The sequence below is a fragment of the Limulus polyphemus genome, unplaced genomic scaffold (genome assembly GCF_000517525.1).
Source record: "Limulus polyphemus unplaced genomic scaffold, Limulus_polyphemus-2.1.2 Scaffold10739, whole genome shotgun sequence".
Classification (NCBI taxonomy): Eukaryota; Metazoa; Arthropoda; class Merostomata; order Xiphosura; family Limulidae; genus Limulus; species Limulus polyphemus.
The window spans coordinates 4,020-15,775 of NW_013676349.1; the positions used below are offsets into that span (position 1 = coordinate 4,020).

Here is an 11,756-nt window from a genome sequence, read left to right on the forward strand (position 1 = left end):
CCCTGGAACCGACCTCGTAACCATAACCTCGTTATAGTTTACATACTAATAACTTTTAATTATTTTAAGTGTATCTTTACAAATTCAGCGCGACCCCGCTTGTTTCCCGATGACATTTTATGGATTTTAACGATCGCGTTATAACGGGGCTACACTGTAATATGATGCTTATTGCATCACGTTTTAAACCATAGACAAACAAAATTTGTTAAAGCTTACCTAGTTAAAAAAAATAACAATATAAAAATGTGCCTGAATTATTTTGAGCCTACTCAAGGAAAAATATTGTTATTCCGTGGGTTTTTTTCGTCATATCTGGGGAGGTCTCAAAATCTCAATTTCTGCAGTTGTCCGATGAGAAGTTGCATTACAAAAATGTAGCAGAGAGGGAGTGAATACTGTATAGAATTATCTTTCTCAGGTGATTCTCGAAGTAAACTTTGAAGAAGCTGAATGTAATGATAAACTGTACATATCAATTTCACACTGAAGTACAGAAACACTGGAATAATTTAATAGTTTTACTGTTTCTGTTCAAGACAAAAAAATAAGAAGAAGAAGGGTATTAACTGGGACGTTTTATAACCCTAAAACAGTACGGTCAGCATACATCATTTATATGGATGCAGCCAGATGATACATCAAACTTAAGTATAATCTTATAAATTATTGGGCTGTAGCTAGGAGAAGCAGGAAATAAAATCTTTGATTGAAATTATTTATCATTAAAAGGGAGCACTTTAGAGCGTAAGGGCGCTAAATTATGAAAAAGGAGTGGCCGCACCCCCTGAATCTGCTAGTATCCTAAAATGTCTGTGACCTAAAATTAACAACAAAACTAACCATGCAAAGTAAGTTCTTATGTTGTAGACTGCGCAATTATTTTTTAAATAGAAGGAAAAACATAACTTTTATCACTAACAGACTTCTTTTAACGGTATACTGAAATCTTGTTGTGCACATAGTAAAAACAAAATGCCATTAGTTATCAACTTAACTACATTTATGTATATTCACTATCTACCACGTCAACCGTTTGATCCAGTTCTCATACCTTGAGGTTTGAACTCCTTAGTTAATATAAGAGCCATGTCCTTTAACCAGAAAGTCTGGGCACAGATAATATGACGATGACCTTCGGCAGATGGCGTAGTCATTGCTTTCAGGTGTGCCTGTGCTACATCCCTCACATCGCAACAACAGAAGTTTACTCTTGGAACCATTGGCATTCCCCGTTCTAGCAGCCTTTTGACAATCTTAGAGAAAAAATTGATTTGTTATTGTAAGTTAAACGGGTCAGTCTTAAGGATAGTTCATAGTGCTGAGAAATCTAACCAGAAAACGTCTAATAATTTGTAAAGAATAGTATCAAAGTTACGTTTACGATTCGCTTTTTCACTCATGGTAACACGACAAGACTATGGCTTGGTGCACAATAAAACAAACACATTTATGGTTAAGGAAGTACTCTAAGTCAGACACAGGTGACTAAAACCAACGAAAAAGAACTGTTTGTTTGTTATGAATTTCGCGCAAAGCTACACGAGGGCTATCTGCGCTAACCGTTCCTAATTTAGCAGTGTAAGACTAAAGAGAAGGCAGCTAGTCATCAACACCCACCGCCAACTCTTGGGCTACTCTTTTACCAACGAATAGTGGGATTGACCGTCACATTATAACGCCCCCACGGCTGAAAGGGCGAGCATGTTTGGTGGGACGGGGATTCGAACCCGCGACCCGCAGATTGCAAGTCGAGTGACCTAACCACCTGGCCATGCCGGGCGGAAAAAAAGTGAGTTTATGGTTTTTGACGATGAAAGGAAAAATAAAGAATCGTAAGAGTTTGTTATAGGCGATTCTCTAATTAAGTATATCGAAACGTACGTGTATGATAGAACAAACAGAAAACTAAAATATCATTTTCTTAACGGATACTAATGTTCTGAATGTTATGTGGAAGATGTGTGATATGCAAACTTATTATACCTTTTACCTGATTTAGTGATATATAGAAATAAAAAAATTCTTTATTTAATTTGTATGCAGTTTTAGCATAAATACATGGTCCAGAAAGTCGTTGAGATTGCTTTGTTTCATTGTTCTATATAGTAAATAATATATATACATTCTTCTCAGTAACGTATACCATCCTAGCTGAAAGGATTAGTGACTGTAATATCTTTTGCTGAGCGAGTTGACGTTGTCTGAATGTTACAGCTGACCAGTACTGTGAAAGAACAAAGGGCACGGCGACGCCGTCTATTAACCAAAATACAAAAACGAGTTTACTTGTTGACTTCAGACGTGATTTCTTGGCTCATTTCTGCTTGAAAATTATTGGGGAAAGATTGCACTCGAAAATCATCGTATTTTAGTTCAACAGAAATCAATCGGGGCAGAATAAAAACTGTGGGACTAAACACAACTTAATAGATATTTGACTGCGTTTTTGTCTGTGCAAGTACGCATACTACATTTTCACTTTTGTCTGTTCTGTTTTAGATATTTTGTTTATTTTTGTTAAATTTGTTCAGTATTGTTATTTCACACACACAGTAAGAAAACTTAATTAAGTTATCAGATTCACAGTTATTCTCTTTATTCTTTGAGCAAATCAGCTGTTATTAAATGGTCTAATTATTTGATATTTGTTGGGAAGCCAGTTTTTACCTGAAAATACTCGGAGTATATAGGAAGGAGAAATTTTGGGGCCATGGTATCAAAATATTGTAGAGTTTCTATACTGATAACGTATGTATTACCTCTTGCTTGATCTCTTGCATTGAAAAGAGTTTAAAGACATACTTTTACTGAAAAAATGTAATTTTCTGAATATAGAAGCACTCACAACTGAGGAGAATTTACATATGGAGAGAGATAGTTGTATAAGAGAGATATCAAGTCTAGCATAATTCCCCTCCTTTTCATAGGACTTTCACCATTGCTGCAAAAGTCTATGACATTAATCAACCCGTAACTGCTGACTCAGCGAAATTTGGTCATGTCTGATGCATACAAGCCACTTGAGCAGATGGTACCCCTGAGGATCAGTCTTGGTAGAAGGGAAGTGTGGATGACTGAGGTTAGTCAGAATGGAATGGTGCCTAGCAAGTTTGAGACAGCATAGGGAGGTTTCTAGCAGACTCCTAGGCTGTTGCAAGTTAGAACATAGCAGCTCCAACTCTGGTTAAACTACCAGTAACTAGGTGAAAGAGGCTGGACATATAACTGGAGGATGATCTCCATCAGTCAGGATTGTCTCCCTGGTAAGTGAGACAATAGACACACATGGGTGAAGACTGTGACTCATATGGTGAGGTACTTTTCAGATTGAAAATGTTCTTCCTGACCTTGGCAGCAGCTCGTGATACCTGGCAGAGATTCCCACACCCACTGAGGTGTGAAAGTCCTTGTTAGTATCTTTCCATCCAGAACTAAGGACATTTGCTGCATCTTCTCCTGTAATCTGTCGGGATTATTAGAGAAATAAGAGGCTTTTTGTCTAGTACATAGGTCTTTGTAACAAAAGTCATGCAGATCCTGTCTCGATGAGAGACATGGCCGAGATTGGTTCCTGAAACATTTCAGGCGGGAGAGGGAATCTAGATTTCTCTGAGTGTGTATTGGAATACTGTAGTAATAGAATAAGCTTTAATGAGCAAGTGATGGTTAGTTTTTCTAGGTATTTTTACTGTACTGGCAAGAGTTAATAGTTGATTTTTATTCTAAGTGAAGATTGCTATTCTGTTTTTTTCTTTTTAAATATATTGTTTCATAAACATATTTGCTTTTAGTGTTAAAAGGCACATTTAATGTTTTGATATAAATGCTAGACTGCCCCTTTCATTTTCAAGTTCATTATTAACATGTACATCCTTGTTAAAGGGTTTTTAATTCTGATTCTGGTTTTTTGTTTCTTTTTTATATTTTTGTTATTTAATTAGTTTTGCGTGTGTTTTTTAGCCTGTACACACTTTACGTTGACAGTGTAGCTCTGCATTCGATATTTCATTATTTTTCTTCTTTAGTTTTATTTTTTGTTTATGTATGTACTTGCACATTGCATTATCAATGTTAAGAGGTATACTGTTCTTTTATCTGTGTTATAGAATGTTTATTATGCATTTTTCTTTGTGCTATTTACAGGTTTTAAAGTAGAGTTTGCTTTTGGTAATGTATTCTGTACTGCATTTTATTTTGATTAAAATTTAAAAATTGTGATTTTAAGAGTTGGAATATTTAAAGAGTAAAGGATTTTATCATTATACAATGTATTATCTAGTGTTCGAAAAGTGTAGTTAAAAAGTTTTTCATTATGTGGATCTTGTGTTTAATTTTAACATTATTAAAATATTGTGTATAGTAGTTAAATATAAGTCACCTTTAAAGGACATGTACGTGTTTTTAAGAATGACCATGTTGCTAGTTTAAAGGTTATTGGTTTTAAAATTAAATCTAATTATTGGCTTGAGGACAAGCCTGAAAGAAAGAAGGGAGGAAAAGTGTGATATCCAGCCATATCAGGGGTTTTCTACCTGCTTTAGCAATATGTTGCCTAGTTCTAATTGCTTTTTCCTTTTCTTCTCTATAGGAGAAATGATATTACATTAACATAAAAGATTAGTGAAAGATTAGTGAATTAGAAAAGATTAGTGAATGTAACATTCTTTGCTGGCAGAGCTGATGTTGTCTGAATATTACAGCTGAACAATGTTGTGAGAGAACAAAGGTCACGAGGTGATGCTATTCACAAGACAACGAAATAGGAATTCTTCTTATTTCCTGAGCGAATTTGCTGTTATTAGCTGGTCTAACTATCTCATACTTGTTGGAAAATCAGTATTTACCTGAAAATTTCGTAAATGAACAATTTAATGTTAGGAAATAGAAACGATGCTGTTTTTGTAGTACGTGTTAAAGTTAGTTATATTTGTATTAATATTCACAGATATGAAGAGTTACTGACTTGGTAAAATAAATTATTTAGGAGCTTTAAGAGTAGGAATTGCCGGCTTGCTTACTCTCAAGAGTTTTTCTACTTGATAGATGTGGAGAACAAACTTTAAGTTGAGATAAGGATTAATGAAGTAGTAAATCTGAATGAAGAAGGAAACAAGTGGCAGATTTAAATGCATAGTAGAGATATTTTCTCATATAAATTGGTTAGAGAACAATGTCTGGAGGAAGCACTTAATTAATTTATTATGAACTTCTTAAATAAAGTTGACATAATGATGAGGTGACTCTTTAGTCCTTGTTGTGGTATCACGTATCTTAGAGGGCAAACTTACGAATAGGAAGTTGTAAATAAACTTAATTAGGATTTCAAGCTTAGCTACTATTGGCATGTTAGATGCCATTAGTATTGGTTAAATGAAGATAATAATTTTAAAAGTTTAAAGGTTTTCCATTGAGACCCCGTAAAAAAAAAATATTTTCACTTTAAAGGTTTTCTAATCAGCACTGAAACCGACAGTAGCCTGTATTGGATACTATTTTATTATTATGAAGGGCTTTATTAATTTTAGGGACATTTTCTGGGTAGATCCGTTGTATATCTTATAGAGCCTATTTCCAAAAAAACTGCTCCACATTAAGAGAAAGATTAGGAAGTTAATAGGAAAATTACCAGCGAAGCGGTTGCTAGTTTGATTAATTTTGCATTTCAGTCAAAAGCCTAGTTTTAAGTAAATGGATTATTATTTGTCATACATGAAAAGTACCAAATTTACGAGAGTATTAATTTTACTAGTAGGATGGAAGATGCTGAGGTTTGTGAAAATAAACAAAATAAAACAAGACCTTTATTTATGAAAGCCTCTTTGTTCCAAACATTAAATTTTACTTTAAATAACTTTAGTTAATTAATGCATTTCCCGAAACAATAGTCAAAGTTGATATTGATTCTTTAAGAAATGTTAAAATAAACGTTATTGTAGAGGAATGGAATGAAGTGTTAAACATGTTTACATGTGTTTTTATTAATGAAAGAGAAAAAAAGATATTATTAAGCTGATGAATTTTTAAAAGTGTGGTGTTTTCTGTTTATGTTGAGAAAACAAAACTGTTAAAAATACTTGGGAAGCTTCTAGAGAGTAAATCTAACGAGTTTAGCTATCTTGAAAAAGCTTAGCAAAGATTTAATGATGACTTTAACTGTTATTTTACAAAAGTCTCTTAGAATATTGTCCGTGTGACATTTATTTTAAAAAAAAAAGGGAATGGCCAGGGAAGGATCCGGGAAACCATAAACCATTAATTTGACTTTATTAGCAAGTTGTAATTTATTGTCAGATGTCATTTATTTCAAAGTAGAATGAACTGGTGGTGTGAACTTTCTTATGTGTACCAGGCTTGCCTAATACTTTACACTCCGTTTATCAAATACTTACTTTAAACTCAGTCTATCAAATATTTGCTTTAAACTCAATTTATCAAATACTTACATTAAATCACTTTATCAAATACTAACTTTAAAATCAGTTTATCAAATACTTCAGAATGCGAAATTAATGATTAAGACAGCCAAGTGTTCCTCGAGTTTTAGCAATAATAATTATAAATACTCCATTTCTTGTATTTATGATTAAAACTACGATCTTAGTGTCATAAAACATTATTGACTATATATATGTGTGTGTGTATCTAAAAACTAAAGTTAATAATTTCATTCGAGGAAGAATTATAAATAAACAACTTTAAATCCTGAATCCTTTCTTAACAAATATAAAAGGCAAACAATAAACTATGAATAATGTTTGCTGTAAGTTATTTAACTCACATTGATATCTAAAATTTTCAGTTAACCATTATAAGCTTGTAAAATGAAACATTCATGTACTTGTTTCTCTCAAAGATTGTTTGTACAGGTATTCAACTAAGAAAAGAGAAAGTTGACATTAAATAATTAAGAGTTTTTAATAAACTGTTAATTCATAAAAGTTTTATTGATTGAAGATATAACACTTCCTAACGTACATAACTGAAGAAAACAACAAAAATATCACAAAGTACGTTTTTCCGCTTAGGAATCTGGTTAATGTTAATTTCATTCAAAAACGCTTCAAAAGGCTGTTTATACTAAATCTAAAATAACTGCTAATTTAAAACCAGAGACACTGTGTACGGAATTCTGAGAATTGTCCTTCCATGTTTATTGTTATTTAATTAACTTTAACGAATTAACTTTTAACATTTTTCTTTTCAGAGTTTAATGAAAAGAAAAAATAACTGTTGCTTTTCTGTTTCTTTGATCTTTAAGCAAAATGTGTTAGGAATGAAGGTTTCAGTTCATGAGAGATGATGTTCATCGGTGCATGTTTCAAACACGTATGTGTTAAACCGAAATAATGTTTGAGGACATTCGATTGTTGGCAAGCTGAAATAAAGATGTTTGTAAAAGCCATTATGATGTGATGATCCATTTTCAGTATAAGATTTTAACGTAAAGATTGTACCAAATGTTATGTGTGTTTTTAAACTTTCAACGTATATATTCTTTGTTACAAAATTATACGTGTACATATATATATATATATATATGATGTGTGATTTTAACTTACCTTATTAAAGTTTTTGTAATTTCAATAATTAAAACTTAATTGTTTTAACAATTATAACTCCATTTCAAGTTTATATATATATATATATATTGTGTGATTTGAACTTACCTTATTAAAGTTTTTGTAATTTTAATAATTAAAACTTAATTGTTTGAACAATTATAACTCCATTTCTAGTTTATATATGTGTTTACATATATTGTGTGATTTAAACTTACCTTATTAAAATTTTTGTAATTTTAATAATTAAAACTTAATTGTTTTAACAATTATAACTTCATTTCAAGTTTTTGTTTTCTTAACTTTTAGATATTTACCACTTAAAAATAGCTAGTAAGCTGCGAAACTGGTTTAAATGTTGCCTTTTTCGTACAATGAATGAAATTGTTTGAAAAATAGAGAAATGTGGACTAATATACAAGTATATGTTAAAACAGGATCGTTTGTTGTTAAGAACAAAACTGTATGAGAATTCAACCATGGTTTTTAGCGTTATGAGACTCCAAATTTTCCACTGACTCACTGGGAGAGGGGGGAGGGGATAAAATACGAAATTAATAAGTGGTAGTATTTTCTAAACGTGTCGAAAGATGGCGTTTCCGACAATGTGGCGTTAGGGTAAATTTTAATATAGGTTCGACACCGGCGCTAAGCGCAGCACAGATTACGCTTGAAAACACACTCGTACAATAAGTGTGTAAAAAAGGTTATAAAAACAGCTTCTCACCTCATTGCTCGTGCTGAGTGTAGGAGTTAACACGGGTCCACATACTAGACCCGGGTTGATGACCGCTAATTCGAACTTTTTCTCGTCTGCATCAGAAAAGTTTATCAAAGCAAAGTAAATGAAAAACACAACATAAGTAGTACTTGTATCCTACCTTTAACAAGCTCCTTCTATTTGTTAAATAATTTGTTTTCTAAATTTGAAGTTTATTAACCACAAATAATATTTCCCTAAATTGTAATTTTGGATTGCAAAATACATTTCCATAATTTTCAATTATAAATCTTATTTTCTCATCAGAAACTATTTTACTTTTACATTTTTTTTAATACAAAAAGTTTTAATTGAAATAAGGATACCACTTTGTAAAATCCTGAATAAAAATAACACCAATGTTACACAAGCTTTAATTTTTATTAGGCTATCGATCAGTAATTGTGAAAATAAAAATAAATCTGACGGAAGAGTTATATATTTATTATACACTATATCTAGTGTGGGTATAAAAAGAATACACAAGAGCCTAGTAAGCTAAAAAATATTCCATGTATCTTAAGTTAGTTAACTATATAACTAGATTTAAAAATAACAGTGCAATAAAATCATTTGATGCTAAGATAAGTAAAATAAGTTATTTAATAAAATATATCTACGTTCAATTGCTGTGTTAGTTAATGATGCCCCGTAAACAGAAACTATGTCACATTACTACTAATTATCAGGAAGTTTAATAAAGACAATGTTCCAGTTTTTTGTTATTTAAAGAAGGAGAAGTACATTGTATAAATTCATTTATTTTAACTTATTAAAGAATTGACAAAACATACAAAAAAAAACAGCTTGTTTCGACAGGCCAAGCTCGTCATTCTCAAGGGACGGAGTGTTCACTTTCAAAATGGCCCCAGAAGGGACGAAACTCACGCTACTGCTGTTAGTGATCCTTGACCCCACTGGGGCTGTTTTGAACCTGAACAGCTTTACATTATTATGCTGGTGTGTTATTACTGTTTTTCTGTTATCTCCTTTATTCTGTGTTTATTGTGTTTTATAAGGTATTCGAAATATCGTAAAGCTCTTAAAATTAGATTTGGGTTTATCTTTTCAAAAGGATATAAAAAACAACAACTTTTCTTAATAAATTTAATTGCACAAAAAAAACCACAAAATAACGAATCTCCTAGTTAGCAAGTTTCTCAAGTCAGGTATTTTGAAACAAATGGAACCGCTAGGCGCAATATTCACTACCACTACTGGTTTTATTTCTATACTCCCTCCAATTTGCTCATTACGATACTTTGTTTATCTAGTCAAATAGCTTAATAAATCTTTATTAACGAATTTAAGTTATTATATTTAGTTATCCAGCTTAGTATCACCTTAGCACATAAAATGAATAATTTCAATTATCAAACATTGTAGCTCTTTAAAAGCATAATAATTTATCTAATTAGTCATCAAACCTGGCAATTCTTTAATAAAGTCCCATGCTTCTTTCTCAGCCATTGTTTTACTTTTGGAGTACAAGTCAAGCGTGGTTGACTCAGTATTTGTCCAATCGGCCTCAGTATAGACCTTTCCTTCTTCTACAGTGGTTTCACCTAACAGAATAACAAAGTGTCAAAACGATTTAGGAAAAATAGCAATCTATAAATTTCTGTAAATGATGAATAGTTTAAAAACACAAATATATTTACGAATACTGAGGTTATGTTAATAAAATGGCGTATTAAAAATAAGGGATGTGATTTTCAACAGTAACATTTGGTACATTGAGTAACAATAGATAAGTGGTAACACTTGGTATATTCGCAAACCTTGGAGCATCAGGGAGACATTGCTGAGTAGAGTTAATAAGCAGTAAAACGATTTATAAAGTAGATCGTAAGCAAAACTTAGTAAATATTTAAGTATTCAGGAAACGTGGATTATCAGTTAAACTAATTTATCTATTAAAAATAAATACTCAGTAAAACATGGAATATGGAGTAAATGTGATTTACAAGAAAACTTGTTTGTCCTTGAAGAAGAAAGGTCCACTTTTCGAAAGAGCTTGGGTTATAGGGTTTTATCATTTTATATCAAGACTTCTTGAACCTATGTTTTTTTCTGACATCATAAAAAATCACAAGAAAACTCTTTAACAATAAGTTAAAATGTACAGATAGGAAGACTAGTATAATGAGCAAAATTAGTCAGCGAAACTTAATATACTGAGAAAAGGTTAAACGATTCAACTTAACATACTGCGTAAAAGTACTGAATGATCAGTAAAACTTAGTTTACTTGAATAAAATAAAATATTCAGGAACTGTTGGAGAACTGAGTAAAAGAGAATGACTAGTATGTCGTGGTATAAAGTGTTCTAAATTATGTGTGTATATATATATATATATACTGCAGTATTCAATGTTTTGTTTGTTCGTTAGTTTGTAATTAAACACAAAGCTACACAATGGGCTATCTGTGCTCCGCCCACCACGGGTATCGAAACCCGGATTCTAGCAATGTAAGTCCGCAGACATGCCGCTTTGCCACTGGGGGGGGGGGGGCAAATGCTTTGAAAATTATAAAAAGATTCCAGTATTTCAAATTACTAACTCCATTCGATTAATAACTGAAAACATTAAAAATATAAACAATTTTAGTATAATATTTCACCAGTGTTCTCCTGACATTACTGAACATTAACAAAATGTTCTTTTAACCTTAATTATGTTCTTAGATATTTCATTTCTTGTCCGAATAAAATTTCCGAATTAAAGTTTCAGGTGGCTTGCGTATTGTAGTACGAACTGTAATAGAGTGACACATCTACGTGATTCATATAGCAGGAACTTCCTCGCATACACTTACCATGAATGGCAGCTATTGAACTAGTAAGTACAACCCGTTTGACTGTTCCAGCATCAGCACAAGCTTGCAGAACTCTCTTGGTTCCTTCCACAGCAGGTTTAACGACCTCATCCTCACTGGCAGGTGGGGTATTAGGAAACGGGGAAGCTACGTGGATGACGTAGCTACAGTCTTTAACAGCTCTAATGAAAAACATTTTAAACTGTTAGTTATTTCAGCAGATAAATAAGATATATCACAAGTAGAATAATGTTATGAACTATTTATATTTTCAAACATATTAAGCTATTTTTTTCTCGTTCGCACTATTAACAGTATATGCACGCCAAATTATCTAATTATAATTAAAATAACACAATTAGAGATAAATAGTTAACGGGGAATACTCACTGGCTAAGATTTGCTTACTACTAATGATAACAAAAACACTTTTTCTTTTGAAAAGTGTAAACTGCCTGGGAAACGTATATGGATACATAAGTCGTACATAAGCGTCCTTGTAGTTTTTGTCCTAATATAGTATAGCACGGATCTTGGCCTGAATAACTGCTGCTATTCTGTGAGACCTACCTTGTGGTCTAACTAGAGTATTGTTACGTCTCCGTTTGTTAATT

At 32.1% G+C, this 11,756-nt stretch overlaps 1 protein-coding gene across 1 annotated transcript; it reads right to left on the reverse strand.

Annotated features, from left to right (window-relative positions):
* Positions 1–1,002: 1,002 nt before the first annotated feature.
* LOC106476502 (NADPH-dependent aldehyde reductase ARI1-like) lies at positions 1,003–11,324 on the reverse strand (the record flags this gene model as incomplete). The annotated part of the gene is made up of 4 exons (XM_022380352.1): positions 1,003–1,256; positions 8,290–8,375; positions 9,750–9,887; positions 11,143–11,324. Coding segments are annotated over 4 exons (634 nt in total), but the record flags the coding sequence as incomplete, so codon positions are not given.
* Between the last annotated feature and the right edge of the window lie 432 nt (positions 11,325–11,756).